Here is a 27,478-nt window from a genome sequence, read left to right on the forward strand (position 1 = left end):
CTTAGTCTCATTAAATCGGCTGAACTTAACTCTTATATGAACCAGAATAAGGATCTTCAACTCCAGGGCCTCTCTACACAAAGGAAAACAGCGGAGTTGGATAAAGTGGGTCTTATTATACCTGTGTGGCCAGCGGTTTAGACATGATTTATGAACAAATCCACACCACTACAGACCCTCCTCAGTGAATGATCGCAAACTGTCCTTTAAAAACAAGATTTCAGACTTCGCTAACAAAGTTGGGGAGAAGCTTCCCAGTGCTCAGAGTCACACTGGTGGCTCCTGGTGCACAGGGAGAGCCGGCTCACGAGTCATCTCCATTCCTTTCCAGTGAGGAAGAGGAGGCTGGCCGACTTGACCGGGCCCATCATTCCCAAGTGCCGGAGTGGCGTCTAGTGTGTGCGCATGCCAACCACGCCTTTGAACTGGACGTGTTCTACTGATAAGCTGTGCTCTGCAGTGGAAACCGGAAGGCAGAACGCCGGCACAAAAACTGTTGTGGTTCAGTTCTTTATGCACTAAGGTTTTAGGTTAACTAGTGATTGCAGTTGAAATTTTTATAAACTGTGGTTAATGTGAAGTTTTTCTTTAGTCACAGAAGTTCAGTCTGGTTGTTATTTAAAAACTAAGAAGCCCCCAAACCAGCAGATCTTACCGAAGACGATGTTAGAGCAGCAGTGACTTAGCCCCAGGAGCCCAGTTCCGGCGGCCTTGCTGTGTGGTATTTCAGGTGTAACACATGAACAAACAGCACCCTCTTCCACGTGGTTTGAAAGCCTTATAAAATATTTTATTACAAGTTTGATCTTAGCTCTTTAGCAAACACAACAGATCATCATTCTTTATTAACCCTCCTTTAAATTTTAAGAACCTCAAGATTAAAGTTGCCAAATTGATTACCGGATCAAGAATGCAATTTTTTTCCCTCAAGAAATAAAGACTGAAGCCACGAGCCCTGCCAGGAATCAAAAAACATATGAGATTCCTTATGCTGGATATGAGGAAATAACAGAAAAAGCCACTGGTGAGATTTTAAACTTTAAAAACTGATCCTTTTTTTTTTTTAAACCAACTCCAGGCAACAAACATTTCCTTGAGTGTTCTTTATGAACATCTGGGATTAATTTACAATTAATACTGGAGTCAGAAAGAATGTTTTCTTTATCAAATGCCAACCTTATGATGGATGTGACAACCTATGGCCAAATACTTGAAAACACCTTTCTCTATTGTACAGTGGGCCGATGCCTTATATGAAGCAAACACGAAAGACAGCTTTATAGTACATCATGGCTTACGCTTACAGACGCCAACTACCTGTTGCATCGCTTCTTAGACAAGTCACCGCTAATCTCATGCCTGTAAATTAAGCCTCTAAAGGCCAATGGTGAAGAAAATCTAGATATTTAAGAATTAGGAAACCTGGCCAAAACATCCTAAGATGATTATTCTGAAAATGTAATTTTGGCATTTCTGCCGGATCCCTTTTTAACATCATTTGCATCTCTTAGGATCCAGCAAAAATGTTAAGCCACAATGCCCTTGTGCCTTTTAATATACCACAGTGCCAGTTAAAGTAGTATTTCTGTTGCGTGGGGAGTTATTTTCATGAGTGATTCAGCAAATCTTATGATAAAGGACAGGCCAAAGAGCTGATGATCACAGACTAAGCTGCAGAGCACTGAGCAGAGAGAGAGGCTTTTAAAGAAAAAGGAAAAGTCTTGTACACTGAACTGTAATGATGTGGACAGTACAGGGTAACCAGAGGTGGAGCCAGGGCCTCACCACCACGAAGGAGTGTCTACTGAGGCTGCAGACGGGCCCGGGAGTGGCTCCGTGCTGCAGGGATGGCCAGCCCCACTCGGCTTCTCCTTGAAACACAATTGCAGCTGTATTCTGCATCACTGGAAACTGCAGTATAATATTAAATCTGTTGGTCTATGAACGGCTGTGCACGTGTTTCTTGGGACTTGTGAGACAGGGACCTGGGCCTGACATTTTGGCCAGAAGGCTGGGGAACGACCACGACAGTGCTGAATAACCTCCCACAGAATGTCTGGTATCCTGAGGTGTTCATCTAAAAGCTACTATCCAAATGTCAGTGTCACCAAGCTAATGTGACTCTCTCAAAGAGAACACTTAAGAGCCTGAGTGTGGGTGCTGAAGCAGAAGCTACTATGGGGAAATTGCTCACAGAAACCAAATCAACAAAAATGAAGGCGGGGCCACATCTTTAAGACTATCTCCTCCATCAGATGAGCTGTTGATCTAGACCAGAGGTAGTAAGTTTTTTCTGTAAAGGGCCAGAGAATACAGACATACCTTGTTTTATTGCACTTTGAAGATACTGCAGTTTTTACAAATTGAAGGTTTGTTGCAACCCTTCTTTGTCAGATGGTAGCATTTTTTAGCAATAAAAAATTTTAATTAGATTATGTACATTTTTTTAGATGTAATGCTACTGCACACTTAATAGGCTACAGTAAAATGTAAGCATAACTTCTGTATGCACTAGGAAACCGAAAAATTCCTGTGACTCCCCTTCACCACTGTGGTCTGGCATTGGACCCACATCCTCTCTGAGGTATACCTGTAATACTGCAGGCCTTGCAGGCCATTAACGCCTCTTGTGTGAATACTTAATCCTGCCATAGGTCTTGTGTAAATGAGTGGGTGTGGCTCTTCCAATAAAACTTTTATTTACAAAAGGAGCTGTGCCAAATGCCATAGTCTGCAGGTCCTGGCCTAGTGCTCTGAGACAGGCAGAGAAGAGAGGAGGGTACGGGTGGGTGACGGACTGACCTAAGTCACCTGGTTCTGAGGAGTTAGTCCACTTCCAGGGTCACAGCTTTCACATTTTTGCCATCAGAACCGACAGGTTTGCTAATTAGAAAAAAGAAAAAAGACTCCCACCAGCCCTGCTGCTTGGCACGGAGAAGGCACGACCTGGTTACCACGCTCAAGGCGCTCTCCCTCAGCAGCTCTGGGATCCCACACAGCTCCCTTTTCTGTGCTCGAGCATCTTCTGAGTCTCAGGTAAGAGGTCAGCACCCAACTCCCCTTTCCCTCCTCCTCTGAAGGACAGGTGGCCAGCATGGAGACCAGCTGGCCATGGTGGCACTGGCAGCACTAAAGTTCTGTTTCTCTGCTCCTGCAGCCCTGCTATTCTCCAGTAGGTGGCTATCCCAAACCTAGCTCTGAGAAGGCCTGGGGAAACGCTGATGGGGACACTCACCTAAGAGTGGCCCCTTCCCACCAACACCCGGCCCGGGCCCCCGGGGAGCCGCTCCGGCTGCGAGAGCTCCCTGGGCACGCGCGGCCGGCGGGCCGTACACTCGCATTCCTCTTTAAAGCTGCTCTGGGCTGGGCTTGCAGCCTGTCTGCTCCCTTTGTCTTGACATGTGACACAACAAGCTGTGAATCCTTGTCCTCGGCAGGCGGGGCAGGTCAAGACAAGCTGGCGGCACTGGGGGGTTGAGCAGAGTTTATACTGGTCCCAGGGAGCCCCACAGTACGAACACTCTGGGAAAGAGAGAAAATCCTCATTATAGACACACTAGTGCACACATGCTCACACGTACCCGTGCTCGTGTAGACAGGCGCTTCTCCACTTCCTAAATGTAACTCTTAGCTCATCAGCATTTGATGTAACCTGTTGGGCCTGGGAAGGTTTCTAAACAGTCTGAATCTCCTGTCTTCTAACAGACAAGGTTCCCCTACCCCCACTTTTTTCTTCTGGGAATTGTCTTCCTGATTGCAGCACTCACTGATCCATTTTTCTTTTTCCCATTTAGAAAACAGGTAGTAACATTTCTCTTTCATTAACTAGCTGAAGCTGGTCAACCACCCCATATTCAATGGTCTTTTTCCTTTAGATCATCCCTTTTGAGCTGGGAAACAACAGGCCTAAATATAGATGATCCCACGCCTACATTCGGCTTCTGTGGTCCACACACTCTCAGGTACATCTACTACTACTGATCTGCTGCTTACATTCACAATCGAAGGAAGTGCTGCATTTAGTGAGGGGTTACGAAAGTATGAAATTTTCTGTTCCAAATTCACAGAACCTCTGACTTCCATCTACTGACTCCAGGATAAGATCCCAAATTTAGCCTATTAGTTCAGCTCCTACTAGGTAGACAGAGAGGTTATCCTCATTTTAAAGGATTTCCTGACTAGTAGACAAGCCAGATCCCAACCCAGGCCTCCTGATTCCTGGTTCAGGTTTCTGTCTCCCCACCACTGCATCTCCATCTCCACTGGGAAATGGTAGCACTATGTATTCCCTTCCCTTGCTTTATTCAAGTAATCAGTACTGGCCTGCCTTCCAGAAGGTGAATACGGTGTGCCTGACCGTGAGTTCAGGGTCTGAGCCTCTGCTGACTTACCTGACACTACGTCACTGTTGTAGGATAAGGCATAACGCTCATCAAAAACAAACAACTTCCCTCTGTAAAAACCATCAGGAAACTCTTCCAGGTACTTGTGGATGCCACCCTTGAGCTGGAACACTTCTTTGCACACTCCCTAAGTGCAGAAACACAAGAGGAAATTTGAGGAGACAAGCAGAGACCAGTAAGAAGCTCCACAGAGGAGCGGCATTTGTGAGGAATGCCAAAATGGGGCTCCTGGCTGTCACTGCAGGACACTGAAAAATTGCTGACCAAGGGGGCAAGGAACCAACAGCCAGATCTTGCCTACTAGGAGGATGGATGATGATAGCAGTAGGGCCTCCACTCTCTAGATCCAGGGAAGCCCAACTATTTTTGCTGCCTGCTAAATATAGGAAGACACCTGTCAGGACATGTAATATTATTGAATTTGCTCTTCTCAGGATCAAGCAAAAGGATTAGGAAAAGGGAGATGTTAACTAATCTTTCCCTTTTGTACTTGATGAGTCTCTAAGACTGGCAAGTGCTCTTCACATCTTGAGATTTAAGAACTTCAGGTTTTATACTTAGAAACTCCCTGCTGGAACCATAGAAGGGGAAGATAAATCCCTGTCTGGCTGGGGGTGGGAAAGCTCCACACGCTGTTGGTGGAGCCTTCTTCACCTCCACGCATGCAGGGCCCTAAGGGTGGTGACTCACCTTGGCTTTGAGGTAGGCTGAACCCCGCTCACAACGGATACCCCCAGTGCAGTACATCAGCACCCTCTTCTCTTTGAAAAGTTCTAGATTTTTGTCAACGTAGCTAGGGAAATAACTGAATTTCCTGATGTCCGGGGCTAAGCAGCCCTGGAATCGTCCCTACAATACAGCAGCAGCAGAAGGAAAATCATCAGAAACACATACCTGGTAGGAACAAAGGTTCTTTCTGTGTCAAACACCACCCCCCTCCCCTGCCTTGGCAAGGAAGCACTTGCTCACTGCTGCTTTCATCCCATACTCTGATCTTTCAACTTCAACATCCAAAACTTAGAAACAAGGCTTGTGGGCTGTGGGTCACCTATCCAGAGACCTCAGAGGAAGATCCCTGACACACGTCAAGGGGAGGCATGTAAGAGCCAGAAAGTACCAAGGTGTCTTTAATTCATAATTTATTAGACTTTCTTGCCAGGTTCTGGGTTCAGAGGCTTGGGTTTTCTCTGAAGCTGCTAGCAGTGGGAGGAGAGCCATGTGACTCAGCCACAGGCAGTGTTCCCTACAGAAACATGCTACCTGTGGGAACTCGATGGTTCGTACTTACTATTTTGCTTTCATAGAAGTTTCTACAGTCCAGTAGGACAGTATCACTTTGTTCTTGATTTCCCCGAGACAAAAACTCTTCTACTTCTTTATGAAATTCACCTGGGGATAAATGAATTCCTAAAACCAAACCAAACCAAACCAAAATTAGTTAAAACAAAACAAAACAAAAAAACCCCAATCACAACTGACCCAGCCCAATGACTTTCATGTTGCTTTGTTTCTCCCCACCCAAACCGTGTCTCTTCATAATTACAATTATGTCTGACGATAACACTATCTGATGATCATAATGAAAGAATTTAGTAATTCCATGTATCCTCACTCTCCTTCCTCCTCAGGTGAGCACTGTGGAGACTTGGCAGTTTAGAAATAACTAGTCAAAGAATGCTGCATCCTCATACGTGGCCTCACCCAGTAATAAAAGCCAGACAGCAGGGATATGAACTGCCATGTGGGTTTGCTGGTCCACGTTACGGCCAGTGTTCTGTTGCCCCTGTACACGGAGGAGCCTGGACAGACATATGCTTGACTATAGGCTTTATAAACGTCTATACCAAGGTCAAGCCCAAGCCTAAGGCTAAGAACCTTGGTGTAGGCAGGCGTGAGCATAAGGTTATGGAATAATGTTGGAATAAGTTTTTTAAAAATACAGAAAAGTGTAAGAAGAATGTGTCTAAGTTTGTGTGCATGAGTAAATGAGAGAATGGTGGGAGGGGTTGACAGCCGGAATGAAATGTGAGAAAGAAGCTGAGAGAGAAGAGGATGAAAGCTAGAAGAAGGAGGAGAGAAAGGAGATGAAGATAAGTGAAATACAAGGAGACTAAAAGGAAAGAACCTGTCTGGGGGGCCCTACACCTTCTCAACTCTCCAGGATAGAAATAGTCCTGTATCTTTAGGGGTCCAGACATCCCAGGGATTGTGAGGAACTTTGGTGAATTTTGCAGTGGAGAGAACACACCTCAGGTGGGGGCTCTGTTACTTCAGTCACCACTTGTGACAGAGCCTGACAGCACTAAAGGAGCCTCATTCCACTCAGGGGTGAATCCCGACAACCACCTGAAACTGCTGGGAGCCAGATGGGGCCAGAGACCTAGGGCATGGCCAAGGAATCTGGATTCCTACCTGCCCAACCTAGGACTGCAGGGAGAATGTAACGAGGTCAGATTCTATATAGGTTACTGTCATATAATTCCATGATCACCAAAACAGTGGGGTGGAAAGGGAGGTTCAAAACTGTGAGAAGCATGGACATCTGCTAAGACTTCTACTCACAGGGAGCCGCAGGGACGTGCCTGCTGCTGCTGTGACCGGGGCTGCTCTCCTGGCCCTGTGGGGGCCTGAGCAGACAGTGACTCATATGGACGTGCTTAAATGAGGTGCCTTCAAACAACTTGGCTCAAATGAAAGCAGCATAGCCCTACCTGGAGCCCACCCTCCCCTGATGTCCAGAGCAATGTCCTGTAGCACCAAGAAGAGCTGTCTGTGGTCCTCCTGCCTCCTGCAAAGGTAGGGACACTAAGCAAACACGGCCCTCTGTGGCCCCTCTCTCCTCACACATGAGTCTCTTTTCCCAGATGCTTGTATCTTACTCTCATTTCCCTCTGGTTTAACTCTTAGCCACCTTTTAAATATTTTCATATTAAAAAAATGACACAGAGTCAGCCAGACCTTTGTGCTTCCTGATGAAAGAAGACAATACTACCTATGAAGTAGTCTTGAGGAAAAAAAGAAAGAAAGAAAAAAGGAAATCAAACCTGAACCTGATCAAGTCTCTAGATCTGAGCTGTCTACTAGGGTACCACCAGTCACATGTGGCTACCAGGCACTTAAAATGTGGCTTGAGATATGCTAATAATGAAGGTGACATAGATACAGGATTTCAAGGACTTGAAATACAAATAAAACCCCCAAACAAACAAAAACCCAGTAAAACATCTCATTAATAATAATTTACATTGAATATAAGGTGAAATAATATTTTGGCTATATTGCATTAAATAAAGCATATTACTGAAGTTAATTTCATTTGTTTCCTTTTACTTTTTAAAATGTGGCTACTAGAAAATGTAAAATTCCATTGTGGCTCACGTGATATTCCTATTAGCACTATTATAAATCTAACTGTAATTCATAGGAAATACAGAGGACAGAGGAACATCCTATGGAGATGCAATCAGCATTACCCTGATTGTGGGAAATGCTACAGGCAAAATGATCCAATTCCTTCAAAAAACAAATTGAGGAGGGGATGGGTATAGCTCAGTGGTAGTGCATAAGCTTAGCAGCATGAGGTCCTGGGTTCAATTCCCAGTACCTCCATTAAATATAAACAAATCCACCCCCCCCAAAAAAAAACAAAAAAAAAATTGCAAGGGAAATAAAAGATGGAGGTGAATCTCTAGGTTAAAAGGGACTTAAAGAGACAGTGATCAATCACAATGAGTGGGCCTCTCGAATCCTGATAGAAACAAATTTAAAAAATTATAACTGGCAATTTTAGGCACTGACTGAATATTTAATAATATTAAGGAATTTGTGTTAAAATGTTTTAGATATAATGCTTTTATAATTACTTACTTTTTCAAAATATCTTTTAGAGATATCTACTAAAATAGTTATGAATGAAATGACATGACACTGGGATTCCCTTCTAAATAATCCAGGATGGGGAAAGGAGACGAGTATAGATGAAAGCTGGCCATGAATCTGTAATTGCTGAAGGCTGGAGAGGTACTTGGGAGTTTACTGTCTTCTCTACTTTTTTTAATGTTTGAAAATTTTTATTGTAAAAAGTAAAACAAAAACAAAAACACCTGGTCAAACAAATCTTACAACCATCTATGTTAACCATGAGGGAGGGGGAGAGAGAACTTTCTACAGCACCTGCAAACAAACTGCTTTGGTGTTGAAAGCCACTTGCTTCTGTTGCGAAAAGCCCGGTTATTCAGTTGATGAACTACTTACAAGCAATAATTATACTCTCCCCAAATTGCTATCTTTGGAAAGAGAAAACAACTTCTTGCCAGACCATCACCAAGAATAACTAAGCCAGGTCATTCTGAGCAGTGAGTCTTCAATCCCCAGAGCACCAAAGAGAAAAACCAATTTAAAGACTGAATGACCCACGTGTAGCCACCCCACAGCCATTTTAAAGAGAGGACTTATCACAACTTTTACAGATCAGTGTGTCCAGTTTCACACTTGTCTCAATATATATTAAGATTCGTCCCTATGAAGAAAAACAAAATGTTTCTTCTAAAAGCAAGCATACCAGGCTTCTTATAGGAGAGCTTATTAGGACTGATCCCCATGGGTACAATTTCTTCAAATACACCAACACGTAATTCTGGAAAACAGCAAGCTCCTCCTCTGCTGGTCTAGCCAATGAGAAACAAAACAGAATACAATCTTTCTCTCTCATCTCCAGGTATATTTATTAAGTTATCTAACTCCCTTTTCCCATTGAAACAGTTTTTCCTTATTTGAGGTTTCTTAATATTTCAGCTACCCTATTATTACAAAAGACATAATTCTTATAACTGGCACTTATTTGTTGCATATCTACCATGTGCAGAAGTGTTAACATTGAAAAGGTGTTTCTATAGCAATAAGGATTTAAAAGTGAAACACCACTGAGTAATTTCAACACATAAGATTACATCCCAGCTTTTGTTCTGGAGCCATGAGCTTTCTTTTCATATCACCAGTACTAACACTAGCAAGGTACTTCCCACCACCTCCATCACCTTTAATGCTCAAGCATAAAGTCACTCCAACAAAGCAGCTGCACTGTGAGAGCAACAGCTCTGTTCCCCGTGTGGTGTGAAGTGCTGATCTGATGGCATCAGGTTTACTAAATACTAGTGATCCCCTGAAATAGCCAGGTGTCTCTCAAGTGAGCAAACACAGCTACGTTTCAGGGTTTAGAGAGTGTAAACTGTAGTGTCCTTATCCCGTAGAAAGGGAGTCTGAGGCCCAAGATTGCATAGCCACTTGGTGGACGAACTGACACGAGCCTGCTCCTTCCACCACATGGCCTGGTAAGCTAGTGGGGACAGGGTGTTCCATCCGGCACTGCCTACTTGTTTCTCTATATGGACCCTCTTCATAACCGAGAACAGGAAGAGGCACTGAAGCAGAAGCAATGGCTCTAGATCCATTTTATTTTCAATTTTCTTACCTTAAAATCGTCCTTACACAGGTAATTCTTAAACAACGGGCAAGAAAGCATGACTTCCACATACAGCCTGGTGGCCAATTTGCTTCCACCCACAGTCCCATTGATTCCTTCTGTAGCAATCCGAACCTGAGACAAGATGACGAGAGAAAGGGAATGCAGTCTGTTCTTAGCTTGGTTCAAGTCTTCCCAGGGCAGAGCAGGCCCATATGTGTCAATGAGTTTAACAAGAAAAGCAGTGTTACCACACAAAGATACTGTAGTTCTCTAAAATGGCACTGCCCACAGTTCAGACAAGGTACTCAGTTAACATCTGCTGAACAAGAGAGTGAAATGACTAAAACAAGCAGAAAGGCCCATTTTCTCCGGAGCTCTAGCTGTCCAGTGGCTAAAGCTTAACCTAAATCGAGGCCAGCAGATTAAGGATCAAGATTCAGCTTTGCCACTTACTTGCCAAGTGGTCTTGAGAAAACTAATTCTCTTCTCTGAATCTCAATTTCCTCATCTTGGTAAAACAGAGGTAAAAAAGAACCAACAATGAGAAACACTGCTGAGGCGCTATTATCCAAGTCCTACCGCACAGAGCGCATCTAAGGGCTGGGAATGCACGTGAGGACATCTCTGCAGTGTTCGGGGGGGAAGCCCACCACTGCAGACCCACGCACTGGAATACAAATTCCAGGAGTCTGTGTCTGTTTTGTTCACTGTTGCATAATCAGTGCTGAGAGTAGTAATTGCAACATAGTAGGCATTTAATACCTATTTGTTGAACAAATGAAGGTGTATCCAAATCTGAGGCTTTTTGCCTTCTCAAACCCTCTACTCTTCTTGAAACGCTTCACTGGTTAGGGACATTAAAGCCTGGGTTAAGGCCACTGCCTTAAGAGGCAGTGTTCCAGGGGGCCTGCTACTTCTTCTGGTACTACAGAATCCTTCAGATAAGTTTAAAGATAGATCACCTTTAGACAGAGCTGAACTTTCTAGAGAAAAGTTCTAGACAAAAAGATCCTTACCAGTGCATTAGAATTTGAAAAATTTTAAAGACTCCCCCTTTAGTAGGGCCTAGAGAAGATACTTCATTTGTTGCCTCACTTGATTCAGTTCTTTAGGACATGGATATAAATGGGATTTATTTCACAGGCCAGGGCCGACTCAGTAGTGGTGGCTGTCCAGAGCTCCAGGATGAGCATTCTGAATCACATCAGGCTCCTTGAGAAAGAGGAGTGCAGTCTAGTGAAGCCTGTTCTGGGCTAGGAGAGGAAAGCAGGAGGCACATGCCATCTCTGCTGTACAGGATACTGTACCTATTACCGACTTGTATTTTTTTTTTAAGGGACAACATAGAAAAATAGAGCTGACCCAGTATAATGGTTAGGAAATTTACCCTAAAACTGTCTCTGACTGGGGCAAATATGATGAAGAGGTACATACGTCTGTATAACTGTCTTTTGGGTAGTCCAGAAGATTCTTTCCTATGTTATTTTAATCTCAGAACCCAAACAAAAGACAAGCACACCCACTCCCTAAATAGCTGGGGCAGAGCAATCTCTAAACTCATGCACTAGACTTTCAATTCCTGTTCATGGATGCTTCAGCTAAATCCTTCAAAGTAGCTCCTGGGTGAGGAAAGCCTTAGACCTCAGAGACAAAGACGGACACTTAGGATTTAGCGAGCACCTACTATGAGACAGGAGCTCTACGTTATAATCCTGAAAGGTAGGTATCATAATTCCCATTTGACAGAAAAGGAAACAGAAGCTAAGTGAAATCAACTTAGTAACTTGCCCGAGGGCACAGAGTTGGTAGGTGGTAGATCTGGGATTCCAGACCAGATCTTATTGGGTCTAAATCTTGTCATTTTTCCTTTCCAAACCCTCTAACGCATCCCCTCAAATTTCTTGAGGCAGTAAGCAATGTATAGAAAAGGGATCAGAGCTCCTTTCCACAATTCTAGAATTTTCAAGTTCTCCTCTTTCCCTAAGTGCCAGTATTCTGCCAAATCTACCAACACAAAACTTGAAAACTTGGCATGTATGGCAGCAGCCTTAAAATTCAGAGCTAAGATCCAGGCAGGTGCTGCCACCTTGTGGGTAGAGACCCTCACTACTAGTTCATCTCTTGGGCTGGGCCAAGAATAAAAATCTGCCCCAAACCAAGAGACTGATTTTCCTATTTTGTATGCTTAGGTGAGAATATCCATTTTTCAAGGTGTTCTCTAAACAGAGACAATAAGAAATGTATATAGACCAGAAAAAATGTTTACTAATTTTTTTTTACAATGCACCAGCAATTATGCTAGGAATTGGGGCTATATTGGTTAAAAAATACATAGTTTTTGCCCTTTTGAAGCTTACAGACTGGTGAAGGTCACAAATATTAAGATAAAAGTTGCAAACTGACAAGTGCTATGAAAAATAATTGTATGATGCAATGAAAGAGTATATTTTAAAAAATTTAAAGGTCAGGAAAGATGTTTTTGAGGGAGTGTCATCAAAATTGAGAACTGAAAATTGAGTGAAAATTAAACAAGAGAAACACAGTGGGTGTGGGAGAGTTCTTTAAAGAGACTTTTCTTGTAAAAAGGCCCAAAGGCACAAAGAGAACTTTGTGGGCTCCAAGAAACTGAAAGACTGTCTTGCTGGAGTGTAACGAGTAGAGAGTGGTATCAGATAAGCGGGAAAGGCAGAAGGGTCCGGATCATGCAGGAACCTAAGGGCACATTTTGGGTTTTGCTCTAAATGTACTGGATTGCCACTGAAAGATTGTGAGAACGGAGGGGGATGGTTTCACTTACCTTTTAAGATCATTCTGGCTGCTGTGTGGAGAATGATTAAATGCGGGCAAGGATGGAAGAAGGGAGAGTAGTCTGGAAGCTAGTGAAATAAACTAGTTAAGAGAAGATGAGGCTTGATCTGAAGTGGGGGACAGAAGTTGAACAGAGACAAGAGACAATTTAGAGGTAGAAATGACACAACTCGGTAATGAACTGGATGAGGTAAATGAAGCTTTCAGTCACTATCCATAAGAAAACATGAGTATGAAAAATACACTGACTGATCGAATGACTGCCTCAGGAAATTAAAACCTGGGGCATGTGTGGGAAAGATTAGGCGTAAGACAGTGTAGTATCATGACCAGAGGGGATCTCAGAGGGAATCTAGTTCACTTCCTTTTGATTCAAATTTGTAAAATATATAATATACATATAAGTGTAAGTACATATATACTATATATAAAATCATCAAAGATATTTTTTAAAAAACAAGAAAATTAAAACCATCCACAATACTATCATGTAGAGATAACCATGACTAACATTTTGATAGTCACTAACATTTTGATATGCTCCATCTTTTTACACAGACACTTGTGGTTTTGTTACAAACCCACACTCATTCTTTCATTCAACATTCTCTAAACATTTACTGTCTGCTATGTACTAAGCCCCGTTCTAGCACTGACAATACATCAATTAAGACAAAGTTCCTGTCCCCACGAAGCTTATATTCTACAAGGGAGACAGACTATAACAATTTAAACAAAGATTATACTCTCCAATAGTAGTAAACTCTTTGAAATTCTTTGAGCAGAGGGTAGAGAAAGTGATCGAGTTTGGAGAGAGAACTACACTTCAGATTAGAATTCTGAGGAGGTAACATCTGAGGAGAGATCTGAAGTGAGGAATGAGCCATGTGAGGATCTAGGGAAAAAGCATTCAAGGAAAGGAAATAGCAAAGGTCAACACCACAAAATGGTAAAAGATGCTGACATGTTCTAGGAAAATCAAGAAGCAACTGGAAGTCACACCTACATGTGTACTTCTGTAAAATGTCTTTCCAGTTAACATATTAAGAGCATCTCCCCGTGTAAAGGGTCAGCAAATTGTGCCTGCTTTTGCTTACAGTTTTACTGGAACATGGCCATACCCATTCTTTTACATACTGTCTATGGCAGTTTTCATGTTACAACACCATGTACTTTTTGTGCAAAGCCTAAAATTTTACTGTATGGCTCTTTAAGAAAAAGTTTGCTGACCCCTGGTCTATGCCATTAAGTATTCTTTAAAAATATCATGTTAATAGCTACTTTAGTATTCTACTTCAATGCCTAGCAGGATTTCGCTAATTTCTAAGAACCCAACAGCAAATCCTTTTTGTAACAAGCACAGCCTCTGCAATCCAAGTTGGAGACAAGATGAGCCCAGTGAAGGATGGGGTGTGGGAGAAGCTGTCACCTTGCCTGTGAGGTGCAGGAGCTGACACAGAGCTGTCTGCCAGGCACAGACCCAGTCAGGATCCTCCAGGTCACAGTAGCAGTAATAAAGCAGCACCTCCCCTTCATCGCTGCCCTGGCCACTATAAAACAGAAAACCACAGGGAAAGAGCATCTGAGTCTCTGGCATAAGGAGGCCACAATTCATAAAAGATATCCAGGCACATCAGAAGGAAGGCTTAATGGAGAAGCTCATGCCTGCCTGTGCCCCCAGCTATCATTCTTCTCCTGAAATGAGAAGCAACTCCCATCTGTATTTGCTCTAAAGAAGACAATAACTGCACTGAACTTCTTCCTTTATAAAAAGTGAGTTTACTTGATTCCTCATTTAATTGTCACATCCATGGGACAGGATATGACCTTTTCCACAGGACAGCTGGAAATGAGTCCATTCTGGCTTTCCTGTAAGACAAGGCAGTATCTGTTTGGAATCTCTCTCTGTACAAAAAAGTCTCACTTCCATTTTTTCATGTAACCCTCTTACCATCAGACAGATTATCATTATCCCCATTTTATAGCTGAGTAAACTGGGGCCAATTCATCCCAGGTGAGACAGCTACAAAGTGACAGGACTCAAACACCAGTCTTCTGACGCTAGAACCCATACTCTTTCTACTGCACTCTGCTGACTTTAACTAGTCATGGGACCTGGGTGGGTATCCGATCATCCCTGAGCCTTCATTTCCTCATCTGTAAAACCGGAGGACTGAAATAAACTGCATTTCTCAAAATGTGCTCTGAAGCTGTTCTATGAAATCATGTGTTTGAGAAATCCAAAGAAAACACCTCCCTCCGAGAGTTGCAGTAAAAGCCCTTCATCTATTGAAGGCTCACCCTGAGCAGTCCTGCAATAAAGAACGCTTTAGCCTAGTCCTCCCCAAACTTACTTGTCTTTAGTACCTTTTTTCAGTAACTGATAGCATCCTCCAGAGCTAGTGTTGTACAGAACGTATTTTAGAGAATGATCTAATAGATGATAATTAAGGTCCCATCCAGCTCTGGAATCTGTGACTCTCCCATCAGTGCCTTCTGCAGATTTCAGGGCCTAGTCTCCTCTGAAACCTTCTTGTCTGTTTTAGAGCCTATCTATTTTCCTTTCTCTAAATTCCTGTAACAAATTATTGTCTGAACCATACAATTTTAAGTGATAATTACATAGCCTGTCTCATACCATTTGCTAAATGTTTCGTGTATCCTTTTCTTTGTTGTTCTAACTAGAAAGCAGGGCCATGCAGAAACGAAGCGACCACATTTGTATAGCACTTCATAGTTCACGAGTGCTCTTACCATCATCATTTTACATCATTCAAATGGCAATATTGTCAGATATGCAGAGCAGACGTTATTATTCCAGTTTTAGAGGCGAGGATATATAGGTACAGAGAATTTTAGTGACTAGCTCAAGTCTGACTCCAAGTTTAATTCTCTTTCTCACTTTCTCTTCTTTCTGATCAACAAGGGAACTTGGCCTAATACTAGTGTCAAAAGTTTATCAAATTTGGGCATATTCTATTCACCAAATAGTTCTGGAATTGCTTAAAATCAGAAATCTGTCCTCTAGAATTATGTAATACTATGATTTAGTGAGTTTTTCAAAGGCAGATCTAAATTTCTAATCCTGTGCCTCAGGTCTAAAAGTTAACACCCTTTCTAACGCATACTCAGCTCAGGAAACCATATTTTGTAACAAAAACCCCCTTTTAAGTTCTGACATTATTCAGGGTAGAGGAATCATTAACATTTCTGGGCCTTCCAATTTCTCTGTAGAAGATAATAACAGAAAATAATGTAATTTTCTATTCTTTACCTCTCCCTAGAGAAGAGAAGATGTAGGATGGCTTCCAAGAAGCCTAGCGAACACTGCCAGCTGTGTGGGTATGTGCTACCGCCTAGCTGTGTCTTCTATTACACACAGAACATGTTTATCGGCCTAGCTTAGGTGGTAAGAAATTCTGTACCTTAAGGATTTGCCATTTTAGTAGATGGGTGTTGGTATCCGACTGTGACTAGAAAACTATTTTAAAAATTGAACAAAAGGTACTGAATGAAATTCTTACCTTATCAGCTCATCAGGGCGAAAGCAGCTTGTATCAGGAAGCCAAGCAGACACTTCACGGTTGTGAGTAAGGTCCTCTTTTAGAGAGTTCCTTTTGTCTGCAGACTTAAGACTCTTTGAGGTGCTCAATGTTACAGCCAGCTGCTTCAAAACAGAAGCAGTCTCATGGCAAATCTCATCAGCATGCTGTGTTGCCACATGTCTATGGATGCTGGTCTGGCTCATGAACAGCTGCTGACAGCATTTCCACCATTTCTCTTCACATTCAAAAGGAGGTGCTGGAACTTCTTTAGTTTTGACAAAAAGGGCAAATGCCTGCAATTACATTATAAATATGTCACTGTTAAATAACCTTAGGTTTAAAGCTAATGAAAGTCTCAGTGAAATCCCTTATCTTCCCACGGGAGTTTCTAGTGTTATGTCCTACTATTCTATAGAAGAACTTCCTGAGAGAGTGAGAGTTTTATTAATAAGCTTTATACTTCAATTTTTAAAATTTTAGGGACTGTTCTTAAGAAAAGGATTTGAATTTTAGGCAAATATTAGTAAAACACTACAAATAACTTTATCAGTCATTTCCAAAAAAGAAATGGTCAAGGAAGTTATGGAGTATACTTACTATGGAATATATTAAGCAGCCAGTTTTAAATTACATGGAAAAATATTTGATATAATGTTAAATGAAAACAACTGGATAAAATTTGCTTATACAATGTAATCTCAACTACATTAAAAAGTACACTGAAAAAGACCAGAAAGAAATGTACCAAAATGTTTTGATTTCGTTTTTGGATGATAACTTTACTGTTACTACAAAAAGGATTTAGGCTTATTTTTAAAAAAAAAATTAAACAGAAGAGAAAATTATGGACGCATCATAATTTTTTTAACCAATTCTCAACTAATGAGCTTTTTCCTTTCCAATATTTGCAGTTATAAGCAATGGTGAGTGAGCATTTCATGCATACATCTTTCTATTTCTTTAACTTTCTACTTAGAATAAATATTTAGAAGAAAATTTTAGAGGTGAAGAAGCATAAAATTTTAAACTGTGATAAGTAGTGATTACCTGAAAAATCGTACCAATTCATACACTCACCAACAATGCATGAGGGTTCCATTTTATCCACAGCATTAAGTTGTATCAGTATTTAAATTTTTATAGTCAATATTTTTAATACTGACCCAACTAAATGGCAAAAGAAATATTCTGTTTTTACTTGCATATCTTTGATTAGTAGTAAGGTTGAGTATTTTTTCACATTGATTCTATGTTCTTTTTTAACTTGCTTGTTCCCATCTGTTGCCTATTATTCTATTGTAGCATTTACATTTTCTTACTGATTTGTAAGTGGTTTCAGTGACCTTTTGTTGAGCAGTTATCCAGATTTGTTTCCCAGCTTGTCATTTGTTTTTCAACTTTGTTTATGGTGTTTTTTGATGTATAAATGGAAGTTAAATGGGATCTATGATTATCAGCCTCTCAGAGTATGTTCCCTCCTGGTCTAATGGGAAGGAAGGTATTTTTATAAATACATATATACATTTTAAACAATTTTCTTAGTGCATCTGAAGACTATTGTAAAGCATCCAAAATTGGGCTCTCTGAAGAATAAGTTTTAAATATGGAGCGTCACTTTTGGATCTTCCTTAATCTGTATACAACCGGATCTGGACTATCTCAGATTGAAGCAGGATGGGGTTGCCTGAAATTACACTGGAGGACATTTTTTTTTTTTTTTTGCCTCTCCTGCAGTTAATCCTTCTGTATAGGCCAAAAAAAGAAAAAGGAAAAAAAGGGAAAAAGAAAGAGACAGAGAGAGGGAGAGATGGCATGTATGCCAACTTAAGTGCTTCTCTGTATTAAACTTAGAACTTCAAATCTTGTCCTCTAACTGCTGGTACTCAGAAGGAAAACACTTTTTACAAGTAACAGGCTGAGTATTACACAGGTTATTTCAATTGACAATTACTGTATAGCAATAGTCACTATGGTTATTACTTCATACATAAATGTAAATGTATGCATCCAAGGCCTCATTATCATTGAGGTCTTAAAAATTCATGGTCTTTAAAGAAATACTATATAAAATCTGATTTTTTTCCCTTCTTTCCACCTTTCTTCCTTTGTCAAAAAGCCATCAGGCAGGCCTGAGGGCGATGGGAGGCTCAGTTTGAATGTGGCCTGCCACAGGTCTTTTAGGGCATCGTCAATAAGGCATTGAGGACCTAGCAGCAGTTGAAGTCCATGTAGGGTCTGTTCAAGAAGAGAGAAGCAGGCCAGAGCCAAGAAGGTGGGTGATGCCTATTTGGGGAAAGCAGGCTCTGGTAAGGGAGGCAACTTGGCAGGGTGGGAAGACTGCATGCAGGGGAATAATAAGCAAATAAGTAAATATACTGAGACTAAAGGGAGCTAGGTTTTCCACCAAACTTCACCAAATACGGGAGTTATACATATGAAAAGCAGACAGTTAAAATAAACCTTGTGATGTTGGAGTGGAACTGAAGACATTGATATGAACTCATCTGATCTGTATTGATATAAAAGTAAATTTAAAAGTGTATGTATGATACATATAGGTGTGTATTCATCTATATATATTCCTAGCTCTGTCCACTGGAGGTCCTGGGAAAAGCAACACCTTAGCAGCAATGAGATCACTTAGCCCCCAGGTTTTGGTTTTTGACAATTCTCCACTAAGAAAGAACCAGGGCTCCTTGAAGAAATGTCTGACTCCAGCAATGGGATGGGGAAAATACAAGATGACCCTGAAATATCCTGCTGAGTTAGAAAGTAAGGAAATGCTCAAAGAATGATGCGGGCAAGTCACAAAGACACAGAGAGATACTAGCTTGAAGGGGCTCCCAGACAAATGTGTGATAATCTCAGCATCAAAATAAATGATAACAGGTTATAACCCATTGAGTAGATGGAATTCTTAAGGACACACTGATACAAATAAATTGGGAGGAAAGAAAGCTCTTCCTTACAGAAAAATTCCAAGTAAGAAATCTAGGAGCAATGAAGCAATTAGAAAATTACCATTTTAGGGGGAGGGTATAGCTCAGTGGTAGAGCACATGCTTAGCATGCACAAGTCCTGGGTTCAATCCCCAGTAACTGCATTTAAAAAAAAAAACAAAAAACTAAATCCCTCCTCCACCAAAAAATGAAATAAAAATAAAGTTTAAAAAAAATTACCATTTAGCAACCATCACATTAATAATTCAGCAAAGTAATATCAATGGATCTAAAACTAGTAGATGAAACTTGGTTGAGGAATAGGACATTTACATAGTCTCAAAGCTTCCCCACACCAAATACTGATTAATTGAAAGGGAAAAAAAGGTAATTTTATAGCAAAGAAATCTGATAGACACTTCTTTAATCAACTAACCAAAATTAACATCACCAGTAATAGGATAAATTGGCACTGTGAACTCTCTGACAGAAAGTGGCCAGATGAACACAGCCTCCCTTGTGGGGCAGGCAGTCTTGTTAACAAAAGCGTAACTTGAATCTAATCATATGGAAACATAGGTGAAAATCAAACTGAGATACATTCTACACAGTAACTCATCTATAATCTTCAAAAATGTCATGGTCATGATTTCAGGGAAAAAAAGAGAAAGTGGTCCAGATTGAAGACTTATGAGACATGACAACTCAATGTAACATGTGACCTTAGAGTGGATCTATAAAAGCCACTTGAGACAACTGATGAAACATGAATGAAGCTTTTGGCCAAATGAGTATGGGTGTCCTCTGTACTGTACCCCCATAACTCTTTGGGGTAATGCTGGCAACCTTTCTATAAGTTTGAAATTACTGCAAAATAACATTTTAAAAAAACTTTCTGTACCCTTTGGGTTTCATTTTCAAGGAAATCTGCATGAGATGAAGGCAGAAGGGTAGTTGAGAGGAAGTCATAAGCAGAGACATCTATTCTTCATTGACATGGAGCCAGCATTAGATGTCTTTGCAAAAGAGGGACAACAGGCTGGAGGTAAGAAAACTAAGTCTCAATTGCATTCCCTCAGTCATTTTCCTCCCTCTGAGCTTCAGCAGGAGGAGGGTCTAGTCAATGATCTCTGAAAACAGAATAAAAGGATAAAAGGCACAGAAGAGCAGCATCAATACCACCCCACTGAAACCCAATCCCAACCCTCCTCAGTAAGCTTGCAGCATTCTGGGCTGCTCTGCCCCTTCTCTCAACCAACTGAGCCCTGCCAGCTAGACCAGATCAGGAGTCTTAGGTAGCAGATGCCCTAACACCTGCCTGTTCTCCTTATGACTAGGTCTCCTGGGTTTCTGGGATTCTTCCCATAACGCTAGGTGGGAAAAGGAATCCAGCTCATCTGTCTAGGATCTGTCCTCAAGTAGTCCAGTGTTCCAGAGCCACACCTTGCCTGTGATTCCCCTTTGCCGGCACTGAACTAAGATCACTAGTTAATGGCCCTGACTAGAGCTTACCTTGAACATGGCAGCAGCCTAGTGTCTCATGAGCCCTCCACTCCCTGGAGGACTACCGTGATGAGCTACTTCTAGATGTACCTACGTTAACTGCGCCTACATGATCCTGAAATGTCAACAGCAATTTTACCTTTTTCTTTGCAAATGAGTATTTCTTCTTTGTACTGACATCTAATTCTGCTTTGAGACTGCTACTGGGATTGATAAGACTTGAGTCTTTCAAATCCAGGTCAGAAAATCTTAAAACACAGGCCTCCAGGTCATCTCCTTGGTCTGGTGCAGTGGAAGAAGGCATCTGGTTTGGTTGCAGCAGTGGGACAGATTCCTTTCAGTGAACTATCTCCTAGGAAGTAAGCAAGGGAAAAACAACAATGCCCAAGTCTTTGATTACTACTTAAGTAAACTGGAAGCTAATCAATCCTGCAAAATGAATATGGACCCAGTAGCCTAGGATATCCATTCATTTACTCATTCATCCAAGAAATATTTTTTTAGCACCAACCCTATGCCAGGCACTGTTCTAAACACAGGAGATACAGAAGTGAATGAAACAGGAAAAAGTCTCTACTTACTTTCCAGTGGGGAGAGACAGAAGGTAAACAAATGAATAAATTGCTTGAAAAAAAAAAGTCAGATGGTAAAAAGGGCTATTAAGACAAATACGCAAGGTAAGGAGTCAAAGTGACTGAGGGGCTCTTTAAAACTCAAAGGTAAAGTCAGTAGGTAAAGGCAGAAGAATCTGAGCAGAAACCTGAATTAGAGGGCAAACCATGCAATGATACCGAAAAAAGCACTACATACAATCAAGATTAACCAAGCTGTGTGTTAGTGCCTTCAATTATAAACACTTTGCTCTTTTTTGTCCCCTAATTTTCGAGCTGTGCAAATTCCCTTCCTTATAAGAAATAACTACCGAGAGAGCTCCTATTTTAATGAGCCAGAAGAAATATACAATATACAATATACAGAAATATACAAATTGTTACTGTGGCCAAATCTTGTCAAAATGGACACAGTACAACCAATATACTACATTCTTTCTTTAGTAAAGCAAATATTATAAGTGACAAATGTGAAGAGAACATTAAAGACTGGGGAAAGCCTGAGCTTTGGATTGTGGAGCAGCTGAGTCCAAGTATGTGAACCCAGACAAGATATTTAATTTCTTTGAGTTCTAATTCCTAGATCTGTAAAACGTGGTGGCAGTCTCTACCTTGAAGGACTGTAGTGAGGAATGGAAAGAAACAGGCATGGTTCAGCACATACAGAATTCCCTACCATTCCAGGCTCACCTAAGACAACACTCTCCCTCACATATACTATTCTGGCCACAGTGGACTTCACTTAGTTCTACAGACAAGCCCTGCTTGGGGTCTCCACACATGCCTTTCACACCACCCCCAAAATGACCTCCCCTCACTCTAAATCCTCTTTCAGTGCTCACTTTATTTATATTTTCTTAACTATTATGTATGGAGACTTTGTTATGTGCCTGGCAGATAAAATAGTGCTGTGGATACAGGTCTTAATGAAACATAAGCTCCTTGTTCTCTTGAAGCTTATGTTCTAAGAGAAGAGACACCAAATAAATAAACAAATAAAAGAAATGAAAGTATCAGTGATAAGAGCTGCTGCTTCTCTGTTTCTTTTGCTGGGGATCCTCCTTATCACCCCAGCCTTTAAGTGTTCAATTGCTCTATCTACAATCACCTTTGAGGTGATCTTCATCTAGCCCCCAGGACTTACAAACTATATTTACTAGAATAGTTGGGCAAGGGGAGATAATATACGTGAAACTATATTATATTGTAGCCCATTAGTTGGTAATGGCTCAAGCTGGCTGATATAGCATAGAAGGGTTCATTATATAATTTCCTCTACTTCTGTAAATATTTGAAGCTTCCATGAAAAAATAAAAAAGGGAAATAATCATAAATAAAGGACTTTTTATGTTTAGAGCACTATACACTAAATGACTCCAAATTTATATCTTCAGGCTGGGCCATTCCTCTGAACTCCAAGTTCACATAAGCAACTCCCGGGGAGAGCTTCAGCTGGAGGGCTAATAGGCTGTTCAAATGCAACCATTAAAACCCAACTCTAACTTGCTCTTCTTCAGTCTTCCTTACCTCAGTAAACAATGATTCCATTCTTCCTGTTACTCAGACAGAAAACTTTGAGATTCTTCTCTCCTTATTCTTTCAGACTATTAAAAATCCTGTCAACTCTGTTTTTGAAATACAATCACAACAGACCACACTGCATCACCTTTACTACCAACCCTATACAAGCCACCAGTTTCTTTTAAGTGTACAATTTGTTATGTTTTCACATATGTACACACCCATGAAACCATCATCACAAATACAGTAATATATCCATCACTCCCAAAAGCATCTGGTGCCCCCTGTAATCTCTCCTCGCCCCCTTCCCTACTAGATGTTTGCATTTTTTAAACATTTACACAAATGGAGTAATACAGTGTGCACTTTTTTTCTCTGGCTTCTTTTACTCAGCATAATTATTCTGAGATTCATCCATGCTGATGCAGGCTTATTCATTTTTATTGCTGAGCAGTATTTTACTGTATGGATATACCACAATTTGTCTATCCATCCATTATGGATGGACATGTAAGCCACCATTATTTCTTGACTAAATTATTGCAAATGCCTAACTGCCCTCCTCCTGTAGGAGCCAGAGAGGTAACTATTAATAAATTAAGTCAGATCAACCTCCAAAGGCTTCTCATCATATTAGGATAAGGTCCAAGTTCATTACAAAGCCCTTCCCATTACCTCCTTCATCTCATCTTCTCCCACTCCTCCATTTGCTCACTACCTCTGACTGCACTGTTTGACCATTCCTGAATGAGTCACCAGCACTGAGAAAGCAGGGGTTTTCCTTTGTTCACCTCTGCATCCTCAGCATCTAGAACACTGCCTGGCACATAATAAACACAGTATTTGTGGAATTAAATAAAAAAGTGACTGGGTGCCCAGTGAAGTCTTCACTAAGGGCCTGATGTTTGAGCTGAGACCTAAATGATAAGCAGCCATCCAAGCAGACTTAGAAGCAGAGATCTTAAGCAAAGGAAATAGTATAAATTTCTAAAGCGAGATCGAGCTTGACTTAACTAGCGGTACAGGAAGAAAGTCAGAGTGTACAGTTTACCAATAGATTGTTAGGTAGGAAGCGAAAGAAAAGGACCCAAGAATGACTCCTACCTACGTTTTTCGATTAAGCAATTGGATGGATGGTGCCATTTACTGAAATAGGTATGACTGAATAAGGAATAAGTTAGGACAGCAGAGTAAATCAAGAGTTCCATTTCAGACGTGTGAAATTTCAGATGACCATGGACAAGGCAGTTCGATAAGACGTGGTGTTCATCAGAGATGTCAGTGCCAGGGGATATTCACATAGTATAAAGGTATCCAAAAACCATTGAAAACATAATTAGAACAATCACCCGTCCCTTCCTAAACAACAACTCAGAGGGACGGGAGGTCAAAAGACGGCCAGAGGGTAACCCCGGAGGAGCAGGCTCACGCTAGGGAGGGTCTCGGTTCCCAGAGCTACTGGAGCGGCGGCGCCTCCCACCCGGGCCCCGCGCCAGGCCTGACCCAATCTCTCCGCCCAGCTTTCCCGAGCAGGCAAAGGCCCGAAAGTGGGAGAAAGATGACCACGTACCCGCCGGCCCCGATCCTTTCTTGGATCTTTCTTCACAGGACGGTCTCCGCCTAGCAGTTGTTGCCGCTCACTGGCCTGGAGCGTCCAGCCCCGGCCTGATGTTTACGTAAGGACCTCACGTCGCTCCGGAAGTCTAGGCCGTTAGCAAAAGGGCCGCCGGGAAAACCACCGAGAGGCCCGGAGGGAGGGTCTGAAGTGGAGGCGGGGACTAGAGCGTCCCTTCCTGACCGCCGGCCTGCAGGCACGGCTCTGGCCGACTAAAGAGGCGGTGCTCTCCGCGTGGCCCGGAAGGACTTCCAGCGAAGGCGGTCGAAGGAAGCGGCGAAGAGGCTGAGGCAGTTCGAGGGGGCAGTTGCGTGCAGACCAGACACCCGCGGCCTGGTAAGCTTCCAGACACTGGCTCTCCCGGATCCGAACCCGCTGAGTCCACCCGGCCCGCCTCTCTCCCTAGCGCTTCCGGGAGCCGTCGCGAGCGAGTGCGCCTGCGCGCCGGCCGCTCCGCGCGCCTCGCGGCTTTCCTCGCGCCGGCCGGCGGACCGACGGTTCCTGCTCTGCTTCCCGCCCGGCGTCTCTGCTCGGCGGCGCGCCGGCGTGCGGCATGTCACGGCGGCGGCACAGCGACGAGAACGATGGTGAGTGCCCTGGGTTCGGCCCGCGAGGCCGCGCCCAGGTGAGGCCGACGTTTGGCTCCCTTGGTCTTCGGGTCTCGAGCGAAGGGACGGGAAGCGCTTCCGCCCGGGAGCGTTCGGGGAGCCGCAGAGGAAAGGCGGGTGGCACAGTGGAGTGTGGCTGGGCGACCTCTGAGAAGCTCCTGCATTCCCCCGCCCTACCTCCTTTAGTCGTCGGCCGAGGGGAGGCCTGGTGGACCCCTGGTGGAGTCTCTGAGGACTCTTCAAGATTTGGCCCTTTGCACCGCCGAGCAGGGACGTACACCTGTGTCTGTGCTGCCGCCTCTTAGGGACAGTGACGGGGACCCACTCGTCCCAGTGTCTCGTTTTGACCCTCAGACTGCACCTAAAATGGGCTCTCGGAAGTTAAGAGGTCAGAATCAGAGTCTGAGCTCTGCCCCTGCACCGGTCTTCCGTTGTTTTGCCCTCTTTCAAGCGGCGGGGAAAGAAATTGGTTTTTTATCCACACCCGAAAGGTCTCTAATAAACAGATGTTCATAGGTTGTTATGATACATTGAACTGGCCGTAAGCGTATTTTGCTTGTGTAAGGAGTGCCCGAAGACTAACTGGAGAGCCCTTAAAAATTTCAGTCAAGGATTCCCATCTACATTTGGATGGTTGCGTTCATGGGGACCATGGAGTTGCCATCATAAAAACCAAGAATAATTTTGTTAAAAGTAAGAAAAGATGTTTACATTTACAAAAATCAGTCAAGAACACACATTCGGAAAAAGAAAAACTTAGAGTAATTCTGTTATTAATATTTAAGTGTTTTATTCTTTGAAAAGAGTGTAGTGGTTAAGAGGTCAAATTTTGGAATCAGAGGGCTTAAGTTCAAAGCTAGACTCTGCCATTTACTTTGTGATCTTGCCCAGGTTATATCACTTATTTAAACCTTAGTCTGTAATGTAGAAGTAACAATACGTGACTTTGTTTTGTAAGGGTTAAGTGAGGTAACACGTGTAACTAATGCTCATGATGATGTGTATTTTATCACCTGTTGATGCCTAAAAGGTGATAAATACTATAGAAGACTCTTTTAAAATAGGATGAATTATTATTGTTGTAATGAAATAGATGCATCTGAGCATTTCTGTATTATTGTCAGCTCTTATCAGTCGCTGGCTGCCATGACTTTTCATATGCTTGACTAGATGTAATAATTTATTCAAGATTTTTAACCATGCCAGGCATAGTTCTAACTACTGGCAATATAGCAGTGGATAATGTAAAGTTGCAAACTTCCTTTTACAGGCAGAAAAAAAATCAAGTAAATATAGTTTATCATATGGTGATAAGTGCTATATGGAGAAAAATCGGGCAAAGAGGGTCGAGGCTGCTGTGGGGGAGAAGTTGCTGTTTTATATTGGTTAGTCAGGGAAGGCCTGACTGAGAAGGGCATCTAATCAAAGACCTGCAGGTGAGGAAGTAAACCAGATGGCTGCTTGGGGGAAAGCAGTAGTGTAAGCAATGGGAACCAAAGGCTTTAAGGCTATAATATCCCTGCCATCTTCACAGAACAGCAAATGTTGCTATAGTGAAGTAAGTAAGGGGGAGAGTTGTAGGAGATAAGATCAGCGAGGAAGCAGAGGATCAGCCCATGAGGGAGATTTTAAAATTGTATCTCTGTTGAAACTAGAATATCCAGGATCCATGGAGACAAGTTAGGAGACTATACCAATGCAGGTCACCTAGAGGTTAGTTTATAGACAAGGACAGCAGAGTCCTAAATGGAAATGAATGTGTGTGGATACTGGTCCAGTGTTGACTTTAACTCATTTCTTAGAGTCTTTTTAAGAATGTCTCTGAAGCTTTTCAGTTATTTTGGATATGCATGCAATAGCTGTTCAAAACATTGTTTTGTCCTTTTAAGAAATTATTTAGATTGTCCATAATTTAGTCAAAACCCCATGATAGTCTCTTTTAAGCTAGTTAGAATTAGGTCCTTACCTTTTTTAGGTAATGTGACTGTTTTCTTACTTAACTATAGAAAACATGAAATGTATAGAAGTGAAGGGATTTGTTACTTTGACAAGAATATAGCTTATTTCAGAAGTGATGGTTACTTCTGCTTTATATCTGCAGAATCACTGTACTTTCCTCTTTTACCTTGTTGTAGTTGTTTTTTTGTTGTTACGTTCTCTTTTTCAGAGTTGGGTTTTGTTTCCACTTTGTGGGTCTAATTGTACATCTAATTCTATATAAAGATGTAAGATTTAGTACAATGTGTCTGTATAGAATTAGGATCACTTTATAGGGGAAAGAATTATTTGGTGTATTAAGATGCTTTCAGATGGGTTTTAATAGAGATTTACTTCTCTCTTCTATACTAGTCAAGAGTTTTAGAATGAAGTGGCAATATATAACTTTAATTTATATTGAAAGACTTATACATAGTTACATTTTAGTATAAAATCTGTTCTTGTTTTGAGAGCTACCATAGAT

At 41.9% G+C, this 27,478-nt stretch overlaps 3 protein-coding genes across 10 annotated transcripts in view; 2 read left to right on the forward strand and 1 right to left on the reverse strand.

Annotated features, from left to right (window-relative positions):
- The window catches only part of TMOD1 (tropomodulin 1), a 78,312-nt gene extending 76,363 nt beyond the window's left edge, over positions 1–1,949 (forward strand). For all 6 annotated transcript variants that reach the window (XM_072959783.1, XM_072959786.1, XM_072959787.1 and 3 more), the window contains one exon: positions 332–1,949. In XM_072959783.1, the coding sequence (XP_072815884.1) occupies positions 332–396 (65 nt within the window). In that variant the 3' untranslated portion in view covers positions 397–1,949. The remainder of the gene's footprint in view (positions 1–331) is intronic.
- A 362-nt stretch (positions 1,950–2,311) lies between these two features.
- TSTD2 (thiosulfate sulfurtransferase like domain containing 2) lies at positions 2,312–24,664 on the reverse strand. 3 transcript variants are annotated; one of them, XM_006204168.4, is made up of 10 exons: positions 24,365–24,664; positions 20,802–21,014; positions 16,200–16,513; positions 14,105–14,225; positions 9,874–9,999; positions 8,965–9,070; positions 5,692–5,810; positions 5,094–5,252; positions 4,392–4,530; positions 2,312–3,522 (listed from the first exon to the last, which is right to left on the reverse strand). In XM_006204168.4, exons 2-10 carry the CDS (start codon positions 20,964–20,966, stop codon positions 3,236–3,238), a joined length of 1,536 nt encoding a protein of 511 aa, XP_006204230.1. In that variant the 5' UTR covers positions 20,967–21,014; positions 24,365–24,664; the 3' UTR covers positions 2,312–3,235. The 3 variants fall into 3 exon arrangements, with proteins under 3 accessions (XP_006204230.1, XP_031533194.1, XP_031533192.1); XM_031677334.2 differs by lacking the exon at positions 20,802–21,014; XM_031677332.2 differs by lacking the exon at positions 5,094–5,252.
- Positions 24,665–24,668: 4 nt separating this feature from the next.
- Positions 24,669–27,478, forward strand: part of NCBP1 (nuclear cap binding protein subunit 1) — a 36,710-nt gene continuing 33,900 nt past the window's right edge. The window contains exon 1 of the mRNA XM_006204070.4: positions 24,669–24,996. Coding sequence (XP_006204132.1) covers positions 24,963–24,996 — 34 coding nt within the window. The 5' untranslated portion in view covers positions 24,669–24,962. The remainder of the gene's footprint in view (positions 24,997–27,478) is intronic.

The sequence above is a fragment of the Vicugna pacos genome, chromosome 4 (assembly GCF_048564905.1).
Source record: "Vicugna pacos chromosome 4, VicPac4, whole genome shotgun sequence".
NCBI classification, from domain to species: domain Eukaryota; kingdom Metazoa; phylum Chordata; class Mammalia; order Artiodactyla; family Camelidae; genus Vicugna; species Vicugna pacos.

Bases quoted from the DNA above. Each gene is read 5' to 3' on its own strand.
- TSTD2 (XM_006204168.4), bottom strand. From the start codon at position 20,966: ATGCCTTCTTCCACTGCACCAGACCAAGGAGATGACCTGGAGGCCTGT. The intron at 14,226-16,199 runs GTAAGAATTTCA...TCTGTTTTATAG, and splicing joins CGCCCTGATGAGCTGATAAG to TGGCCAGGGCAGCGATGAAG. The intron at 9,071-9,873 runs GTAAGAAAATTG...CTCATTGGCTAG, and splicing joins TGTGTAAGGACGATTTTAAG to ACCAGCAGAGGAGGAGCTTG.